Source organism: Macaca fascicularis, chromosome 17, assembly GCF_037993035.2.
Source record: "Macaca fascicularis isolate 582-1 chromosome 17, T2T-MFA8v1.1".
Taxonomy (NCBI): Eukaryota; Metazoa; Chordata; class Mammalia; order Primates; family Cercopithecidae; genus Macaca; species Macaca fascicularis.
In genome coordinates this window covers 20,137,905-20,160,509 of record NC_088391.1, presented here as the reverse complement: position 1 = coordinate 20,160,509, position 22,605 = coordinate 20,137,905, and the positions used below count along the sequence as shown (strand labels likewise).

At 39.5% G+C, this 22,605-nt stretch overlaps 1 protein-coding gene across 8 annotated transcripts in view; it reads left to right on the top strand.

The window, feature by feature from the left end:
- The window catches only part of MRPS31 (mitochondrial ribosomal protein S31), a 58,132-nt gene that overhangs the window by 32,572 nt on the left and 2,955 nt on the right, over positions 1 to 22,605 (top strand). For all 8 annotated transcript variants that reach the window (XM_074021890.1, XM_074021889.1, XM_074021891.1 and 5 more), the window contains 3 exons: positions 958 to 1,098; positions 4,197 to 4,276; positions 9,250 to 9,393. In XM_074021890.1, the coding sequence (XP_073877991.1) occupies positions 958 to 1,098; positions 4,197 to 4,276; positions 9,250 to 9,393 (365 nt within the window). The remainder of the gene's footprint in view (positions 1 to 957; positions 1,099 to 4,196; positions 4,277 to 9,249; positions 9,394 to 22,605) is intronic.

The following is a 22,605-nucleotide window of genomic DNA, read 5'->3' as shown; positions in this document are numbered from 1 at the left end:
TTTTTAGTCGTGATGGGGTTTCACTGTGTTAGCCAGGATGGTCTTGATCTCCTGACCTTGTGATCCACCTGCCTCAGCCTCCCAAAGTGCTGGGATTACACGTATGAGCCACTGCCCCCAGCCTCAGGAGGATCACTTAAGTTCAGGGTTTGAAGCTGCATTGAGCTATGATCTCACTACTGCACTTCAGCCTGGGCGATAGAGTGAGACAAGAAACTGTGATTAAAAAAAAAAAAAAAAAAGGCCAGGTGTGTTGGCTTACGCCTGTAATCCCAGCACTGTGAGTGGCTGAGGTAGGTGGATCACCAGGTCAGGAGATCAAGACCATCCTGGCTAACACAGTGAAACCCTGTCTCTACTAAAAACACAAAAAATTAGCCTGGCGTCGTGGCGTGTGCCTGTAGTCCCAGCTACTCGGAAGGCTGAGGCAGGAGAATTGCTTGAACCCGGGAGGCAGAGGTTGCAGTGAGCCGAGATCACGCCACTGCACTCCAACCTAGGCAACAGAGCGAAACTCCATCTCAAAAAAAAAAAAAAAAAGGAAGACATAGATATCTGGACTGTTAGTTCAGTGACTCATTTTATTTGTGTTTGAACAAATAAAAAGCAACAAATAAATATGGCTAACTCTTGGTTTTAATTTAGTTATTGGATGTAGGTGATAGGTATAACAGATACTGATTTTACTTTCCTATCATTTTCTCTGAATAATTTTTCATACGACATGTTTTAAATGAAGATTTCTGAAGAACATCTTTAAAAGATGACACTAAACAAATTGTAATATTCCATGTTATGTGACTGTTAATAGGTGACATTTTTTAAACATTTTTATGCTATGTAATTAGTGCATAAAAATGAAATAAGAATTAAACGATCTCAGTCTTGTGTTTAAGGAAGTTTATTATTGTTCTGTAGCTAAGATTTCTAATACACTTGACCTTTTTATTATTTCAGTTTCAGTAACATAATATCAGATATGAAAGTTGCCAGACGTTCTGCAGCTAGAGTTCGTTCAAGACCGGAGCATCAGATTCAATTTGATGATGGCTATGACAGTTCTCCTGACCAGCAGAAGACCACTGATTTTAGAAAAAGGTATCAGGCTTTGTAATCTGCTGGGTTTCGTTTGTGTAGTTTGTTTTTACCTTCACTGTAGATTTATCTTATTATGTGTGTTTATTATTGCTGTTGGATATTTGAACATTATGAATGCATTTACATCTGTGTTCTTACTCTCTGTATACCACTTCCTAGAGAGGGAACCATGTGCTGGATTTAGCCAGTCCTGTGGTTTTCCATACCTGAAATCAAAATGGGCCATGCTTCACATCTACCCACAATGAATAGGGGTCCTTTGATTTAGAATAAGAGGAGCTGACTGAATTCTGAGCAAATAAGTATTTTGTGAGAAACATTATTTTTCATTTTAAATATGTGTCTAATACTGTGTATTCATATAGCCTTTATATCTCAATACATGCTTATCTGTTGGCATAGTTTAGAGAAATAACCCATCATCAACAAAAAGAAGGAAAGGCGAGAGGAAAAAAGTTTATATAATACTTTAAAATGGTAAATTATTTGTGGCCACTTGAATTTACTGATTTGAAGTTCTTAAAGATGCTGAGCTATGCCTTACATAGTTATTTTAGAATTTAAAGTTGTTCTGTATTTGCATAACGTTTCTGTTCTTTTTCTTCTTTAAACCCTGAAAGTGATAGATGGGAAGGAGGAACCAGATATTTGGCATGGTCTGACAAAAATTAACTTGTCTTTATAGCAGGATATGCTCACAATTGGAGTGTTTTCAATGCATTGTGTATTCTGTGGATTTGTTTTAAGTAAAATCAGGGGCCGGGCGCGGTGGCTCAAGCCTGTAATCCCAGCACTTTGGGAGGCCAAGACGGGCGGATCACGAGGTCAGGAGATCGAGAGACGATCCCGGCTAACACGGTGAAACCCCGTCTCTACTAAAAAATACAAAAAAATAGCCGGGCGAGGTGGCGGGCGCCTGTAGTCCCAGCTACTCGGGAGGCTGAGGCAGGAGAATGGCGTAAACCCGGGAGGCGGAGCTTGCAGTGAGCTGAGATCCGGCCACTGCACTCCAGCCTGGGTGACAGAGCAAGACTCCGTCTCAAAAAAAAAAAAAAAAAAAAAAAAAATCAGGAACTTGAGTTAACTCCTTCCGGGTGTTAAATTACTAATTTATACAGGAAAGTTGGAAAAGGTGGTCAGCAGTTAACACAGGAAGTTCAAGAGGTTATGGTGACTTTGGAAGATTATTTGAATTACTAATTTAAAGTGATTTAGTATCTATTACATGTTATTGAATACAGGAGAAGGTGTACTTGGAGTTTTACTTAAGAATATTTAACTGAATCAGTTAATCCTCGAGAATATTTAACTGAATCATTCATCTTAAACGATTCTGTGCAACTACATTAGGATGGTATATTATAATTTGATTTTTAATATTAGATTTGATATTTAATGTTTTAAAACTTAGAAACTAAAGTAGGAAAGGGGTTTCTGTGCCTTCAATGTGTTAACAAGCCAGCTAGAGGTGAGTAAGGGGAAGCAATGATGAGATGCCGGGTTGTTCACCCTGCTGTGACTGGGGCAGGATCTGGGGTATCAACCCCAGACAACCCAGGCCTGGACTGACTTCTTCTGTTGGAGATTGATAGTTCACACTGGCCTGCCTCAGAATGTTGGCACTGCCACTGACTAATTCTGTGACAGGAGCACCTTTTATAGCCTCTATCAGCCTGTTTCCCCACCTATAAAATGCTGAAAGTGAAACCTGGCTTAAATGACTTTCTTAAGGAATAGAAAAGAAACACGTGTAAAGTATTTGGTACATGGTAGGTGCTCAGCAAATGTCCATTCCCTCTCTTTGTAGTACATTCCTCTTTTGAAATTCAGTACTTTACCAAGGCATTCGCCCCCTGCTCTGACTTGCTTTAATCCACCATCCTGTTTACCAGACGTGTGGTTGAGGGGGAAGAATGCAAGGCACTGAAGAGAGTTCTGGAGCATAAAATCCTTTGTTTACAAATAACTTGGAACTACTAGATGGAAGATTTTATGATTTGAGATCACATTATTTAACGTTCATATGGTATTTGCATTTTTTCCAGTTATTTGTATTTAGTAGAGAGAAGTAATTTAGTTTATTAAGAAAACAAGAATTCAAAATTATTTTTAAAACTAACCTTCCAGTTTATTTTATTATTTTTTTATTTTTCTTTGAGACGGAGTCTCACTCTTATCGCCCAGCCTGGAGTGCAGTGGCACAATCTCGGCCCACTGCAACCTCTGCCTCCTGGGTTCAGGGGATTCTCCTGCCTTAGCCTCTCAAGTAGCGGAGATTACAGGCACCTGCCATCACACCTGGCTAATTTTTTTTGTATTTTTAGTAGAGATGGGGTTTCACCATATTGGCCAGGCTGGTCTCAAACTCCTGACCTCAGGTAATCCACCTGCCTCGGCCTCCAAAAGTGCTGGGATTACAGGCGTGAGCCACCTCACCTGGCCAACCCTCCAGTTTATAAACTGGATTTTAATCTGCCAGTAAATTTATTCAAGTAAATATGTGAATTGATGCATAAAGCAGTTGATTATCAAGTGTGTAAGAAAATGTTACCTATTAACTCTCTGATATTAATTTCAATAGTTAATTAAAAATAGTCACGTAAAGAAAGTTAATAATTATTTTAAAATGCAGAATGATTGCTTTATGAAAGTGAATGTTGTGATTTACCAATGCAATCTTTTACAATTATAATTTATAATTAAACATTGCAGTGTTTTCTGCCCTTAAAGACAAATGTTGACTTTAACAGCTTCTATTTTAGCATAGTTTTATAGTTTTTCACAACATGGAGTTTTTAAAACCTTAATATAAAAGCGAAAAAATAAAAATTATGGCAAATTAAGCTAATCTTTTCAATTAGGTATTTTGGAAATTAAATTGCTGTAACTGATTTGTTGTATATGAAGCAAAACTTCAAGTGCACATTTCTGTTTTTAGTTTATCGGTCCTAAAAATGTGGCAATTTAGCTAAGATTTTTGATGTGGGTCAGTGGAATTATTTTTAATTTCTACATAGGTATTTCACTTAAGGTATTTTCTCATAATTTTTGTTGACAGTTTAAAATATATTCATTAAAATGTTGTTTTCTTTTTTTAGACTTAGGAAAAACATATTCTCGGGGAAAAGACTTCATATTTTTGACATGACGGCAGTTACTAAAGAAGCACCTGAAACAGGTGTGTTAAGAATAACACTCTTTCCCCAGGGGAGAAACATTCCAGCTTTCCAAGACGTCCTTAGTGTTCTAACGGTGCAATAGTTGGATATTTTCATGTTCCATTCTGTCATTGGTCTGCATCCTGCTTACGAATGTGGCAGTTGTTATAAGGAAAACTTGGGACTGTAATGTCCCCCCAAGCTGGGAAGGAGTTGAGAGACCAAAGTATAATTTGGGCAAGTCCAGCTTGGCAAATAGATGAGTTTACTAGAACTTACATACTGGACATTCCTGAGCAGCTCTAGAGTCACCCTGTCTCCCATTTCTAAGCTGCCTTTCAGCTAATGTTCTGGCTGTTTGCCTACTCTGTGTGTGCGATGACAGTGTTATCTGATATGTTCCCAGGTATGCCCAGGGTTGTTTGGGTTCTCAGGGACACCTGTTTCTCAGCTAGGCACCATGGCCTTGGCTCCCTGCCCAGGCTTCAGGATCCAAGCAACATGCATAACGCTCTTAAGTAACCTGGTGGGGGACACATCACACTACAGTTGCCAACACTGCTAGTTTTGGTCAGGTTTCTCCCTTGAAATGTTGCATTCTTTGAGACAGTGGGAGGTAAAGTACTACCAATTACCAAATCCAGAGGTCCAGATTAGCTACTAATTTGGGTTAGAACATTAATAATCAGCTACCATTTACAGTGTATCTCTATGCTATTACATAAAGATATACTGGTTCCTGCCCTTAGGCAGCTTAGAAGAGGAGATAGTACAAAATAACTTCCTGAAGTGACTTAGTGATTGTTCCGGAGATGGGAAGAACATTCAAGGAATATATTTAACAGACCTATAGTGTTTTTTTTGGGTAAGAAATTTGCCATTTTAAGTCTAAAAGAGAAATAAGAGTGTCCTCTTGCTTGACATTACATTTAGTTTACTAGTAAAATAAATGAAGAAACTTAATACAAATGGTCTGTAGCATATAAGTGAGGAGCATTTCTAAAGAAAAGAAGTTAGTTTTTTGGATCTTGGTAGAAATAATGTTGTATATGAACTCGGGAGGCTGAGACAACAGGATGGCTTGTGACTAGGAGTTCAGGACCAGCCTGGGCAACATATTGAGCCCGTTTCTCTAAAAAATAGAAAAAAATTATCCAAGCGTGGTGGTGCATGCCTATAATCCTAGTAACTTGGGAAGTTGAAGTGGCAGGATCACTGGAGCCCAGAGTTCGAGGCTGCAGTGAGCTATGATTGTGCTATAACACTCCTTCCTAAGAATCAGAGTGAAACTCCATCTCGAAGGGGGGAAAAAAAGAATGTTGTATATGATAGATAAGTTCCTAGGCGGGCCTCCAAGGGCTCATTTAATGTTTCTACAGCTACTTATATGAACTTTTGATTTTCCCTCTATTTAATAGACTGTTAGGGGCTGGATCTCATTCATGTATACCTACTCATGTGGCTTATAGATAATAGGAACTAGTTATCTTAAATCTTTTTTTTTTTTTTTTTTTTTTTTTGAGACGGAGTCTCGCTCTGTCACCCAGGCTGGAGTGCAGTGGCCGGATCTCAGCTCACTGCAAGCTCCGCCTCCCGGGTTCACGCCATTCTCCTGCCTCAGCCTCCCGAGTAGCTGGGACTACAGGCGCCTGCCACCTCGCCCGGCTAAGTTTTTGTATTTTTAGTAGAGACGGGGTTTCACTGTGTTAGCCAGGATGGTCTCGATCTCCTGACCTCGTGATCCGCCCGTCTCGGCCTCCCAAAGTGCTGGGATTACAGGCTTGAGCCACCGCGCCCGGCCTAGTTATCTTAAATCTTAAATTCTTTTTTGAACAAACTGTACTGTAAAATATGTATCTATAGAGGAAAGAAGTTAATTCAGTGTTTGTTCATTTGAACTGAAGGTGAAGCTAAAAGAACAACCCCCTTCTTGTATTACAAAAACTGCATTCTCTTGTGTATGATGAAAAGGAAGTGCAAAATGCATAGGGACAAGGAATCGCCTCTCCCCTGCTCAAATGGTTAAGCGTGCATCAGAAAGGAATTTGTTGGCAGGGCACAGTGGTTCACGCCTGTAATCCCAGCACTTTGGAAGGCCAAGGTGGGTGGATCACCTGAGGTCAGGAGTTCGATACCAGCCTGGCCAACATGGTGAAACCCCCTCTCTCTAAAAATACAAAAATTAGCTGGGCACGGTGGCGGGTGCCTGTAATCCCAGCTACTCGGGAGGTTGAGGCAGGAGAATCACTTGCACCCAGGAGGCGGAGGTTGCAGTGAGCCAAGATTGCCTGTCTAGCCTGTGTGACGAGCAAAATTCTGTCTCAAAAAGAAAAAAAAAAAAAAAAGTTGGTTGTCAGGGCAGCTGCTATTGTCCAGCCAAGAGAGACACTTGAAGATTCTTGAGATTCTTGAAGGAACCAGCTTACTTTTTAAAATGAAAAAATCTTATTTCTAAAACTGAAGTTAGTTGGCAAGGTAGCACCAAAGTTTTATGTATTTGATAAAACAGTATCAAATGATTATACTCTAGTGAGGACAATAGCACACAAATTTATGTAATAATTTACTTTAATGAAGGTACTGTGTGAATGTGCTATACTTGCATGAGTCTAAAGAATGGTGTTTGTTCCCAATTAAATACAAGAATAGCAAAATGTAGAAACGTAAAATTTAGCAATTGTTCACTGTTGTTTTCCCACCACCTGAAATAATGCTGGAAATATAGTTGGCATTCAGTAATTTTTTTATTGACTGATTGAATGAGTTATTCTGTTCCATGATTCCCATGTCTTGTTCCCCACTAAGTTCTTACCACTGCTACAAAGGATATAGTCGTAGGCCCTACTGGTTATCCTAGAGTCCACAGGCAGTATAGTTTAACAGAAAGAGTGTTGGTGTTGTGTAGAACTGGATTCCAATTCAGATTCTGCCGCACTAACCTTTCCCCACCTATAAAATGAGGGTTACTACATACATCTCAAAGATTAAATGAGGTAATCTGAGAAAAGTGTCAGGCACAGTGCCTGGAACATAGTGCATATTTAATAAATGCTTACAAATATTAGCAAGTGTAAAAATATAGTGATGATCCTAATGATGATGGAAAAGACGTAGGTCAGTCAGTGACCACCAAGTAAAAGATAACTGAGACAATTAAGTTATTTTACTGGTGTGATTGCTCTGTAAATGTGGCTAGTGGAGGCTAACAACTGATTGTTTCCCAGTATTAGATGATCTAGGCCAAAATACTTAATATCTACACACATTTCTGCACATAAAGGCTTATAGAAATAGATTCAGAAGAAGCAAAATAGATAAAATAAGGCTTACCCAGGTAGAAGAGTAATTGAGCTATTTGTTGATATGCTTTAGTGGGCTTGGCAAAAGTGGGTAAAGAGGTAAGCTGGAGGATAGATCATATGCAGTCTATGCCTCTAAACCGGAAATTGTGTTCCTAGGAATTTGTTCTGAGGGAATATTACAGATATGCATAGAATACAAGGACATTTGTCACTATAGTATTTAAAAGAGAAAATATATAAATGATCAAAATATTCAGTAGTAGGGGATTAATTGTGAAAAAAGTACATTACCAAACTATAGGATCCTCATTTATTTTAAAAAGTGATATCACACAGAAAAAAATAAGAAAGATAGAAGATATTGGTAAAAATAACTAAAGAATAAAAATATAGGAAAAAAGGTAGCCAAGGGATAGATACTGATATTCATTTTCTTTTTACATCTTTATTAAGGTATAATTTGTGTGCAACAAACTGCATATATTTAAAGTATATAACTTGACTAATTTTAACAAATGTATACATCCATGAAAATATCAGTTATAATTCTGAACATTTTCATGAACCTACAAAGTTTCCTCGTGTCCTTTTGCAGTAAACGCAGACACACACACCCACACACAGTACGTAGGCAACCTTTGATCTGCTTTCTGTTACAATAGGTTAGTTTGTATCTTTTAGAACTGTACATAACTGAAATCACATAGTATGTACTCCTTTGCATTTGGCTTCTTTGACTCAGCATAATGATTTGCGATTCATCCATATGCTGTTATATGTACTAGTAACGCATTTTTATTACTGAGTAGTATACAGTTGTGTGGATGTTTCACATTTTTGTACCTGTTCACCTGTTAGTGGACATTTGGGTTGTTTCCCAAATTACAACCCACATTTGGCTATTACAAAGAAAGCTGCCATTAACTTTTGTGTACAAGTCTTTGTGTGGACATGTATTATCTCTTGGGTGAATATCCAGGGATGAAACTACTATGTTGAATAATAGATATATTTTTAACTTTTTAAGAAGCCATCAAACTGTTTTCTAAGGTGGTTGTACCATTTTATGTTCCTAGCAGCAGTAACTGGTGGGAATATGGCTCATTTTCAAAAGATGATCTGAAGTTTCAGAAGTAAATAAGTTATTGAAACATGTAATATGATAGTGGTAATTAGCCAACATGATAATACGTTACTCATAGGGTTGGTTGTGAGAATTACATGCACTAATGCATAAAATAAATGCATTTAAGCACAGAGGAAGTAATCAGTATTCATTGTCAGTTTTGTTATTCTGTTAATATAACTTCTTTGGTTGTTAATAGTAGTACATTTGTAACTAATTTTGATAGACTAAAGATAACAGGCTAGACTTTAAAAATCAAAGTCACATATTCTACAAAAAACATTCACATTCATAAAAATACCCTTAAACAAAACACAAATTTATTTTTTCTTTCCAGTAGAGGGGGCAGTGATTACCTGGCATTGTAAAACAAAAGCTAAGCTTGCCATTATTGTAGTTACAATTTTTAATATAATTTTTGCAGTTATCTCTCAGTAACTTATATACTATTTAATTATGAGTGTCAGGGTCTGAAAAATACATTATCTATTCAAGATTGGTTGTAACTTTTTAAAAAAGACACTTACATTGACTTGTTCTTATTTAAAATGTCTTTGTTGTACAGACGCATCACCTTCACTGTGGGATGTGGAATTTGCTAAGCAGTTAGCCACAGTAGATGGACAACTCCTTCAGAATGGGTTTGAAGAGCTGATCCAGTGGACAAAAGAGGGGAAACTGTGGGAGTTCCCAATTAACAATGAAGCAGGTATATGTTAATTTCAGGGGGTTATAAAATGTATTGAGTTTATTTCTGCCAGATACTTACTTTTGGAGTGTAGATACTTACATGAATTTTAAAACCTTTTGTGGATATCTTCATGGTGTACTAAAATAAATGTGACAAGGTTTTTTAAAAAAGATGTTAGAATTTCACTTATTTTTAGATATTCGATAAGGAAAATGAAGAAGTAAAACTATATGGCAAAAATCCAGCATGAATTTCTATGACATAAAAGGACTGAGAACTACAAATGATACCAGTTTTCTAATTGCTACACAGGATATTACTTGGTGAATCTTCAAGAAATTACATAAGGCGTATGAGATTATACTTAAAATTTGGAGAACATTACAACTCTTAAAGTCTCACGCTGGTGTCCTTTAGTCATAAAACCATTGCATTAATGAGCTACAAGGAACTTGTATGAGCCACTCAAAGCAAAAACCTTAGTAGGCTTTGGAAGTCTTTGCCCACATAATACAGACGCTTTGAACTGGCAACAGAATATCTACTTTACTGGGTATTTTTTGGAGATGTTACCTCTTCCTAAAGCAAAAGAAAAACAGTATTGCTATGCTATTTATTTATTTATTTATTTATTTATTTTTTTTTTTTTTGAGACGGAGTCTCGCTCTGTAGCCCAGGCTGGAGTGCAGTGGCCGGATCTCAGCTCACTGCAAGCTCCGCCTCCCGGGTTCACGCCATTCTCCGGCCTCAGCCTCCCGAGTAGCTGGGACTACAGGCGCCCGCCACCTCGCCCGGCTATTTTTTTTTTGTATTTCTTAGTAGAGACGGGGTTTCACCGTGTTAGCCAGGATGGTCTCGATCTCCTGACCTCGTGATCCGCCCATCTCGGCCTCCCAAAGTGCTGGGATTACAGGCTTGAGCCACCGCGCCCGGCCTATGCTATTTATTTTTTATGATACCCATGTTGTCATCAGTTAAACATTTTAATTGAGTTTATAGACGTATTTTGAATTGGAAAAGATTCATGGCTGGGCGCAGCTCACGCCTATATTCCCAGCACTTTGGGGAGGCTGAGGCCGGTGGATCACCTGAGATCAGGAGATTGAGATCAGCCTGACCACCATGGTGAAACCCCGTCTCTACTAAAAATGCAAAATCAGCCGGGTGTAATGGCACATGCCTGTAATCCCAGCTACTCAGGAGATTGAGGCAGGAGAATTGTTTGAACCTGGGAGGCGGAGGTTGCAGTGAGCCAAGATTGTGCTATTGCACTCCAGCCTGGGCAACAAGAGTGAAACTTCATCTCAAAAAACAAAAAAAAAGAGAAAAGATTCGTTTGCTTTTAGGCTAAGATTAGCTAGAAGTTGGAAAAGCCTAAATAAGTCTTAGGAAAATGTAGTCCGTATTTTAACCTTCATAATGTTATGGTATCATTGTAATATCTTAATTTTTGATAATCTTTTATTTGTTGGATTAATAGGTGGAATGGAAGCTTAAGTATCAGAAATATTTAGTCTTATTGTAAATAATTAGCATAAAGTGTTACTTTTTATAGGAAAACTTTAGAGACTTACAGATTCTTTTAGCAAATTCTTAATATTTTGTATATTCATATTGTTTTTGCTTTTTGAGACAGAATATCTCTCTGTCGCCCAGACTGGAGTGCAGTGGCACTATCTCAGCTCACTGCAACCTCCACCTCCCGGGTTCAAGCAGTTCTCATGCCTCAGCCTCCCGAGTAGCTGGGATTAGAGGCATGCACCACCACACCCAGCTAATTTTTGTATTTTTTAGTAGAGACAGGGTTTTGCAGTGTTGGCCAGGCTGGTCTCAAACTCCTGACCTCAGGTGATCTGCCCACCTTGGTCTCCCAAAGTGCTGGGATTACAGGCGTGAGCCACCGCGCCTGGCCCGTATATTCATATTATACCTGCAATAATATAGAATACTGTGTTTCATGTATTACATAACCTGTGTGTTGCTTAAAGTATGGTTTCTGTGTTCTGGAAAGTATCAGGGTAAGGTAAAAACACCAACGCCTTTTTAGTTGTGCAAACCTGAGTACCAGCTCTATCCATTTTAGCCATTTGCCTTTGAGGAAATTATTTAAGCTCCTGAGCCTCAGTATCCTCTTCTGTAAAATAATATCTGATTTAATGAAAGATTTGGTTTACTCTTACAACATGTTTAGATTTCATTATTTGAAGAAACTTGGGTGTTCCAAGTCCTCACGGTTAAAAACCTGATTTAAAAACCCAGTATTAGGCCGGGCACAGTGGCTCATGCCTGTAATCATAGCCACTTGGGAGGCTGAGGCAGGAGAATCACTTGAACCCAGGAGGTAGAGGTTGCAGTGAGCCAAGATTGTGCCGCGGTACTCCAGCCTGGGTGACAGAGTGAAACTCTGTCTCAAAAAAAGAAAGAAAGAGAGAAAGAGAGAAAGGGAGGAAGGGAGGAAGGGAGGAAGGGAGGGAGGGAGGGAGGGAGGGAGGGAGGGAGGAAGGAAGGAAGGAAGGAGAGAGAAAGAATTAAAAAAACAGTATTGAGGTATAATAATGTGACTTTATTCAGGAGAGTTAGTGAAGCATACTGGTTTTAGAAGTTCAAGATCCAGAGTAAGTTACAGACTTGATCTCCCCAAGCCTCACTTCCTTCATCTCTAAAATGATGGGAATAATAATAGGACTCATTATACAAGATTGGTGTGAGGAGTAAGTGAGGTTAAACAAGTAAAGCATCATCATCATCATCACCCCTGTTTCTACAGCAACAATATTTTTTTTTTTTTTTTTTTTTTTGAGACGGAGTCTCGCTCTGTCACCCAGGCTGGAGTGCAGTGGCCGGATCTCAGCTCACTGCAAGCTCCGCCTCCCGGGTTCATGCCATTCTCCAGCCTCAGCCTCCCGAGTAGCTGGGACTACAGGCGCCCGCCGCCTCGCCCGGCTAGTTTTTTGTATTTCTTAATAGAGACGGGGTTTCACCATGTTAGCCAGGATGGTCTCGATCTCCTGACCTCGTGATCCGCCCGTCTCGGCCTCCCAAAGTGCTGGGATTACAGGCTTGAGCCACCGTGCCTGGCCTACAGCAACAATATTGTGAGGGGGTTTGCTTCTGTAACTGTTTTCCATTGTATACTGTAACATTTTATTTTTCGAAATTTTACTTTATACTGGAACATTTTAAATCTTAAATATTAATAAGGATAGTATGTATTATCTGGGAACCACCGAGTAGGGTGTTAGGAAAGCAGGAACTCATAGTATATTGTCATCAGCAGTGAAACACTTAAGTGCATCAAAATGTGATCAAACTCCAACGGAATTTGTCTTAAGTTTGACCTGGTTTCTGAGAAAATTTGATTTCTAAAAAAGGAGAGAAACATGTTTTTTTTGGTCATGTTGGGGAGATAAATGTGACAACTATCCACATGACACTTCATATTATTGATATTTCAGGGCTGGAAAAGGAGGTGGTAGGTAACTCATTTTCAGCTCCTTAAGGCATTGTTATCTGAAGTAAAAACAGGAAAGGACTATGGAAACTCTCACTTTGATCACTGCCCTGGGTGCACACTTAGAAACTTGTACTTTGAGAAACTGGCGTTGTAACCTGACACCTCAACAATTCAATAACTTTCTTTTATATTTCTTATACTTAAATGTTGAAATGAATGAAATACCTTTCTTTCCCTACTAATAATTAGCTTTATGAAGATTTATTTGGATTCTTTTGTGGAAGGATGTTTTGTTTTGTTTTTAGTAGTGTTGGAACATAATATTGAAAATGACAAAGTGACATGTCATGTGTTTACAGTTTAGTTCGCAGTGTGGTGTTTTTCCATTATATAAAAAATTAAGGTTTGTTGTTTTGCCACTTAATGCATATAAATTATTTTTCCAATTGAGAATAGCTTTTTTTTCTGTTTCTGTTTTAAGAGCTTGTTAGTCCTTTGTGCTTTGCCTTCATGGAGATTTACAAGCGCTATTAGATGGAATTGTTCTCACTTAGACTTGGCACTAGTTTATATGTTGGATTGTTAATGATCCGTTTTTATTTTAGCCTCTACTTTGATTTTAACTAAATTTAATCACATTTATGCTTACCTAGTAACAGAGTGTTTCTAAGGCTAGTTTTTATGGGGGAGAGGGGATTTGTTGAGGGGATTGTTCTTTCATACAGCATAAAAGCATGATCCATGAAAGAAGAAAGTGGTAAGTTGAACTATATTAAAAATAAGACGTTTGCATTGTGAAAGACACTGTTAAAATATAAAAAGACAAGCCACAGAGTAGGAGAAAGTATTTGCAAAACACGTATCTGTGATAAAAGACAGGTATACAAAATACATTTTAAAAATTCTTGGCTGGGTACGGTGGCTCACACCTGTAATCCCAGAACTTTGGGAGGCCGAGACAGGTGTATCACCTGAGGTCACAAGTTCAAGACCAGCCTGGCCAACATGGTGAAACCCTATCTCTACTAAAAATACAAAATTAGCCGGGTGTGGTGGCGCATGCCTGTAATTCCAGCTACTCGGGAGGCTGAAGCAGGAGAATCACTTGAAGCCAGGAGGCGGAGGCTGTGGTGAGCTGAGATTGCACCATTGTACTCCAGCCTGGGCAACAAGAGTGAAACTCCGTCTCAACTAAAATAAAATAAGATAAAAATAAAATAAAATAAAATGCAAAATATGGCCGGGTGCAGTGGCTCATGCCTGTAATCCCAGCACTTTAGGAGGCCGAGGTAGGTGGATCACTTGAGGTTAGGAGTTTGAGAACAGACTGGCCAACATGGTGAAACCCCATGTCCTCTAAAAATCTCCTCTAAAAATACAAAAGTTAGCCAGGCTTGGTGGTGCACGCCTGTAATCCCAACTACTCAGGAGGCTGAGGCATGAGAATCTCTTGAACTCAGGACAGGGAGGTTGCAGTGAGCTGCGATCTCGCCACTGCACTCCAGTCTAGGAAACAGAGCAAGACTCCATCTCAAAAATAAATAAATAATAAATAAAAATAAAATGGGCTGGGTGCGGTGGCTCATGCCTGAAATCCCAGCACTTTGGGAGGCCGAGGTGGGCAGATCACCTCAGATAAGGAGTTTGAGACCAGCCTGGCCAAAATGGCGAAACCTGGCCTCTACTGAAAATGCAATAATTAGCCAGGCGTGATGGCGGGGCCTGTAATCTCAGCTACTTGGGAGGCTGAGGCATGCTAATTGCTTTGCTATTGTGAACAGTGCTGCAATGAACATACATTGCTCGAACCTGGGAGGCGGAGATCGCGCCACTGCACTGCAGCCTGGGTGACAGAGCACAACTCTATCTCAAAAATAAATGAATAAATAAATAAATAAATAAATAAAAATAAAATGGCAAAATATCTGTTCACCTTACCAAAGAACATATAAGGATGGCATATGAAAACATCATATGAGCCAGGCATGGTGGCTCACGCCTGTAATCCCAGCACTTTGGGAGGCCACGGCGGGGGGATCACGAGGTCAGGAGATCGAGACCATCCTGGCTAACACAGTGAAACCCTGTCTCTACTAAAAAATACAAAAAATTAGCCAGGCGTGGTGGGGGGCGCCTGCAGTCCTGAGGCAGGAGAACGGCGTGAACCCGGGAGGCGGAGCTTGCAGTGAGCTGAGATCACACCCCTGCACTCCAGCCTGGGCGACAGAGTGAGACTCCGTCTCAAAAAAAAAGGAAACATCATATGTTGTTAGGGAATTGTAAGTTATTTTTTTCAAATAGCTAAATGTTTAGCTATTTGATTTATGTCTCCTTTTTAATTTATGTCTCGTTTTTAAAACTCTCATTTATTTGTGTCTCTAATTTGTGTTTTCTTCCTATTTTTTTATTTCCAGCTTTTAGGTTCAGGAGTACATGTGCAAGTTTGTTACGTGGGTAAATGGAGTATCATGGGGGTTTGTTGTACAGATAATTTTGTCACCCAAGTAATCAGCATAATACCTGAAAGGTGGTTTCCCAATCTTCATTCTCCTCCCACTCTCCACCCTCAAATAGGCCCCAGTGTCTGTTGTTCCCTTCTTTGTGTCATATGTACTCAGTATTTAGCTTCCACTTATAAGTGAGGACATGCAGTATTTGGTTTTCTGTTTCTTCATTAATTCACTTAGGACAATGGCCCCCAGCTCCATCCATGTTGCAGCAAAGGCCATGACCTCATTATTTTTATAGCTGCATAGTATCCCATGGTGTGTATGTACCCCATTTTCTTTATCCAGTCCACCATTCATGGGCACCTAGGTTGATTCCATGTCTTTGCTATTGTGAATAGTGCTGCAATGAACATACATATGCATGTGTCTTTATGAGAGAATAATGTATATTCCTTTGGGCATATTCCCAGTAATCGGATTGCTAAGTTGAATGGTAGTTCTGTTTTAAGTTCTTTGAGAAATCTCCAGACTGCTTTCCACAGTGGCTAAACTAATTTACATTCCCACCAACAGTGTATAAGCATTCCCTTTCCTCTGCAACCTTACGAGCATCTGTTGTTTGCAACATTTTAATAGCCATTCAGACTGGTGTGAGATGGTATCTCGTTGGGTTTTGATTTGCATTGCCTGGATGATTCGTGATAATGAGCATTTTTCATATGTTTGCTGGCCATGTATATGTCTTCTTTTGAGAAGTGTCTGTTCATGTCCTTTGCCCATTTTTTAATAGGGTTGATTGTTTTTTGCTTCTTCAATTGTTTGAGTTCCTTATAGATTCTGGATATTAGACTTTTGTCGGATGCATGGTTTGCAGATATTTTCTGTCATTCTGTAGGTTTTCTGTTTATTGAAATTTTTTTTGCTGTGCAGAAGCTCTTTAATTAGGTCCCACTTCTCAATTTTTGTTTGTGTTACAGTTGCTTTTTTTTTTTTTTTTTTTTTTTTGAGACAGAGTTTTCACTCTTGTTGCCCAGGCTGGAGTGCATTGGCGCGATTCAGCTCACTGCAACCTCTGCTTCCTGGGTTCAAGTGATTCTCCTGCCTCAGCCTTCCAATTAGCTGGGGTTAGAGGCATCTGCCACCATGCCCAGCTAATTCTTTTTGTATTTTTAGTAGAGTCAGGGTTTCACCATGTTGGCCAGGCTGGTCTTGAACTCCTGACCTCAGGTGATCTGCCCGCCTCAGCTTCCCAAAGTGCTGTGATTACAGTAGTGAGTCACTGTGCCGGGTCTACAGTTGCTTTTTGACGTAGTCATGAAGTCCTTGCCTGGGCTGTTGTCTAGAATGGTATTTCCTAGGTCTTCTTGTAGGGTTTTTATACTTTTAGATTTCACATTTAAGCCTTTAATCCATCTTGAGTTGATTTTTGTATATGGTCAAAGGTGAGGGGTCCAGTTTCAGTCTTCTGCATATGGCTAGTCTAAGGCTAATTTTTGATATGCTTTCCTAGAGTAATTCTCAATTTAGAGGCTTCAGTGGGCAAAGAAGGTCAGGATGAAAGTTAATCACACTTTGGTTTCTATTCTTTAGTTGGCTTAAACTTTTTCACTTCTTATGTGTCCTCTAGGGTATCTGGAATATGTGCTGTAATATGATCCAACAAGAACAGTGAGAAAAGTTCTAATTACCATAAAACCCTAAAGAAGGGCTCTGTTATTTGGGCAAGTATAGTGTGGAGAAAATTAGGGGAAGTATAAAGATTATTAGGTATGTGCTAACTGAAAGGTAGCAGGATCTGTTTGTTGTTTTAGATGAGATTATGGCCTGTGAACAGGAGCCTTAAAGTACTGACAGGAAAATAAATAATAGTTGTGATAATACATAGAGGTGGAAACAACAATTCAAAGTGAAAATGACTGAGTTTGGTTCAGTGCTCTACTGTGGCCTTCTCAAAAATAATTGGTCATTGCTATTAACTGGAATTCACTCTTTATTTGTTGTATCATATTTTAAAAGTGTATTCAATATTTAAAGCAGAATTAGACATAATGAACCTGTCACCTTGATTGTGCATCATACAGGATTTCCTTATGTTTAATGTTTCACTGTCTCTTATGTTTTCTTTACTGTATTGTGCTACTTTGGTTTATTTAAAATATTTTAAATTACGTAAATAATAATGAAAGTTTACTTGCAAAAAAGTCAAATCGTGTGAAAGAATATGTACTTTACCCCTCGGTTCTCCTTTTCCTGGAATAACCATTGTCAATAGTTTGATATGTGTCCTCTCAATCAACATTAAATGGCAGTTACACATTTATCTACTGGTTTTTTTGACTTGTATGGGAACATACCATACATATATTGTCCTGCAGTGTGTGTGTGTATGTATTTTTTTTTATTAGCAGTATGTCTTGAAAGCATTTCCTTGTCAGTACATAGAGATAGACCTTATTCATTTTATAGTTCTATATGTCCGATTGTTATGAATGCAGACTATAATTTCTTTTGCCATTTTCCTTTTGAATGGTGGAGCTATAGTAGATCCTTTTACACATGTTCTTGTGTACATGTTTGAGTACTTTCAATTCAGAATAGGTATATTTTAAATGACAATAAATACTTACAAAGTCTCTTCTGAAATGATAGCCAGTCAACCAACTATGTAAAAATCCTATTTCTCCGCAGCCTAATACTGGATATTGTTAATCTTTCAAATGTTCTGGTTAAAAAATGACATCACTGGTGTTTTTATTTGCATTTCCCTGATTGATAACCAGATTACACATCTTTTCATATGTTTATTGGCTATTTGTACTTCCTCTGTGACTTACGTTTTTATATCCTTTGACTGTTTCTGTTGGGCTCTTTGTTAATAGCGTTTGTAGGAACTCAATATATTACGGACTTTAATTCTTAAACTCTTACATGTGTTGGAAATATGTTTCCCAGTTTGTCTCTTTGCCTTCTTTTAAAATAATTTGACTTTAAAAATCATAGTAAGCAAAGCACAAGTCTTATAAAGCAGTTCTTTTTATCATCTATTAGGCCTGTTCTCAGAGCCAACAGTTTTTAATCTTTTAGCTGTGTTTTATTTTTTATATTTCTAAGTTATATGCTTACTTCTATCTACTCTAGATGTCATCTAGTGTATGTATCTTCTCCTCATGTTTCCAGTGTAGATATATTACAATTTTTTGTAAGACCTGAATTCATTGTTTACACTAATATGACTACGGACAGTTGTGTGGGGTGTTGTTTTGTTATCTGGGGTTTTTTGAGAAAGGGTCTCACTCTGTCACCCAGGCTGGAGTGCAGTGATAGGATCATGGCTCACTGCAGCCTCGCATTCCTGGGCTCAAGTGATCCTCCCATCTCAGCCTTTCTAGTAAGGAGGACCACAGGCACACCACTATGCCTGGATAATTTTTTTTTTTCTAAAGATGAGGTCTCACTATGTTGCCCAGGCTGGCCTCAAACTCCTGGGCTGAAGTGATCCTCTTGCCTTGGCCTCCCAAAGTGCTGGGATTACAGGTGTGAGCCACTGTTCCCAGCCTGGAAAACTGTTTAATGGTAAGACAAAAAATGTACTATTTTTTTTTCCTGTTCCCACCCAAAGTTAACAATTGCTTTATTTTTCTTCATATTTGCTGTTTTTCCTTGAGTCTCTAGCTAGGTTTTTCTACATTTCATACAGCCTCTCAAATTCACATGCACAAAAATATTGGATTTCCTGTTAATTTTGGTTTTTGTCCATGGGTACCTGGAGCTCTTTGTCTGTAGCTGTCATCTATACCTAGCTCTTCTGGCACAGCTGTCTTCCTATCATTTTGCCCTCCTCCTGGGGCTCCTGTCTCTTCTATGTTGGATACCCTTTCTTTTTGGACCACATGTTTTCTTCTCTGTCTCATTTTGTTGAAGCGCATGCTTTGAGACACTTGATCTATAAAATGCCTTTCCTCTATCTTGGTACTTTTTAAATTGTTTACTTGAGGATGAAATTAAAGATTGGAAATAGTTTTATTTCACAATAAACCTTTGCTCCATTGTCCTTCCTGCTCTGTCACCCAGGCTGGAGTGCAGTGGCGCGATCTTAGCTTACTACAACCTCCACCTCTCAGGTTCAAGCAATTCTCCTGCCTCAGCCTCCCGAGTAGCTGGGATTACAGACATGAGCCACTACTCCTGGCCTTTTTTTTTTTTTTTTTTTTTTTTTTGAGACAGAGTTTCACTCTGGTTGTCCAAGCTAGAGTGCAGTGGCGTGTTCTTGGCTCACTGAAGCCTTGACCTCCCAGGCTCAGGTTATTTCCCACCTCAGCCTCCCGTACAGGCGCTCACCACCATGCCTGGCTAGTTTTTTATATTTTTATTAGGGACGGGGTTTCACTCTGTTGCCCAGGCTGGTCTTGAACTGCTGGACTTAATAAGCAGTCCACTCGCCTCATCCTCCCAGAGTGCTGGGATTACAGCCGTGATCCACGTGCCCGGCCACTCCACCGTCTTATGTTGTTGAGAATGCTTTTGCCATTTTTTCCATTCTTCTCCTAGATTCATTGTATGTGATCTCTTTTATTTATTTTTTGGGTAACTTTTAGCATCTTCTCTTCATAATAGTCATAAGTTTCAGGACGGTTATCCTTGGAAAGGGATTATATTTGTTTACAATCATTGTTCTAGACATTATTAGATAATTTTAATCCAGTAACTTCGTTTTTCAATTCTGGGTAAATTTTCTTGTTTTATTTGATAATTTCAGCCTCCCAATATTTTTCTTTTTCTCCTTTTGTTCTATGCTTTGGGGACATTCCTTAACTGTTATCTTGCAATCTCTCCATTGGATTTTTGTTTCTGATGCCATATTTTTAACTTCCAAATGCTTCATTGGGCTGGATGTGGTGGCTCACACCTGTAATCCCAGCACTTTGGGAGGCCGAAGCAGGCGGATCACCTGAGGTCAGGAGTTCGAGACCAGCCTGGCCAACATGGCGAAAACCCATCTCTACTAAAAATACAAAAATTAGCTGGGCATGGTGGTGAGCACCTGTAATCCCAGCTACTCAGGAGGCTGAGGCAGGAGAACCGCTTGAACCCAGGAGGCAGAGGTTGCAGTAAGCTGAGATTGCACCATTGCACTCCAGCCTGGGTAACAAGAGTGAAACTCCCTCTCAAAAAAAAAAAAAACTAAATGCATTATTGTTCTTCTTTTTAGTATTAGATTTTTTCCCCAAAAGTGTTGAGATTACAGGCATGAGCCACTGTGCCTGACCCAGTTTCATTCTCTTGAAGGCTCTGGGCTGTAAATGTCACACATCACTTCTGTTTAGGTTCTGCTGGTAATAATTTAAACATATGCCTGTGCCTAACCCAGAAGGGGCTGGGAAATGTAATGTTGCCGAACAGCCATGTACAGGTTTTTTTCTTTCTTTTAAGAGGTGTAGTGTCACTCTGTCACTCATTCTGGAGTGCAGCGGTGTGATCACAGCTTACTGCAGCCTCAAACTCCTAGACTCAAGTGATTGATCCTCCTGTCCCCAACGTTCCAGGTACTAGGACTACAGGTGCGCACCACCACGCCTGGCTGATTTTTAAATGTTCTGTAGAGATGGGGTCTCATTTGGTTGCTCAGGCTGGTCTTAAACTCCTGACTTCAAGGTGTCCTCCTGCCTCGGCCTCCCAAAGTGCTGAGATTACAGACATGAGTCACCATCCCCTGCCCATGCACATGTTTAGTTCTTTCACCAAGATAAAAAGCCAGAATGGATTTGATAGATAGGTATCCGTTCCTGCCAAGGTGTCTGTCACTTATGTTAGACACTTTCTTAAAATGTCTACTGTTCTTTGAATGTTTTTTTATACTTGAAAGGAAGCCGTGAAAAGCTGTTTGTTAGATGCGTGTGAATGGATGGGACTAGTTAACTGGTGGCTTCACTTGAGAGGAATTGGGAAGGAACCTCTTCATTTAAGGACTTTTGTAACTCCATATTTATAATTCTTCTCACTGAGTTTCTCCAATGAGAAATCTTCCAACCACTTGACTTGAGGCTACAGGCATTGGCTGTGAGATAATTTAGAATGTTTAGAATGTCTTTAGCGAATAGAGATTTAATTTGTACATAGCTCTGTAGCCTTTTTCTATTTATCTAGAACTTATTTTTGTATATAATGTATGCTCTTTATTGCTCTTTTTTTCCTTTGGGTAGGGGAAAAGGATTGGGGATGAGGGGAGTGTCTCACCATTCAGCATATAGACTTTCACTTAATTCTCCTCTTATCAATCCAACAACTTATATTCTCTTTCCATTTTAATTTCTCAAAAAGTAAACTGCTCATCTTCTTCAGGAGTGGAGGAGGATACGCCGCTAGAGGTGCATGTGGGAGATGGGACACTGGAAATCTAACTGTTCCCTAAACCCATTTTCAATTAATCTTCCTGGTTTTTGTTCCTTATCCCTACTCATAACTTCAGTGGTACCCGATTCCTCTGTTCTTGAAGTCTTTTTGAAGTGTTTTTGCTTCTTGTCTTCCTCTTTTACAGATAGTTTTGGTATCTTCTCCTCTGCTAAGTCAGTTACTAATGTGTACACTTTGCATCTTCTACAGTTTTACTGCCATCTCTTGTCTATTATTGTTTCTTTTTCTTTTCATCTTTGTGCTTTTGTACTTTTTACTCTTTTTATGGCCATTTGGTAGGTGTCACAAGGGAGCAGAGATTTAAGCATGGGTTCAGTTTGCCACAGTTTACGTCCTTGCTGCTTATCTTTTGTGTGTGTGTGTGTGTGTGTGTGTGTGTGTGTGTGTGTTTTGTTTTTTTGTTTTTGAGACAGTCTCTCAACACTGTTGCCCAGGGTGGAGTGCAGTCGCGCAATCACAGCTCACTGCAGCCTTGACCTCTGGGCTTAGGTGATCCTCCCACCTCAGTCTCTTAAGTATGATAGCTGGGGCGGGGCACAGTGGCTCACATCTGTAATCCCAGCACTTTGGGAGGCCGAGGGGGGGCGGGTCACGAGGGTCAGGAGTTTGAGACCAGCCTGGCCAACATGGTAAAACCCTGTCTCTACTAAAAATACGAAAAGTAACCGGACGTGGTGGTAGGTGCCTGTAATCCCAGCTACTCTGGAGGCTGAGGCAGGAGAATCGCTTGAAATCAGAAGGCGGAGGTTGCAGTGAGCAGAGATCGTGCCGCTGTACTCCAGCCTGGGTGAAGAGGTGAAACTCTGTCTCAGAAAAAAAAGAAGTATGACAGCTGGGGTGACAGGCACATGCCACCATGCCTGGTTAATTTTTTTGTATTTTTGACAGAGGTGGAGTTTCGTCAGGTTGCCCAGG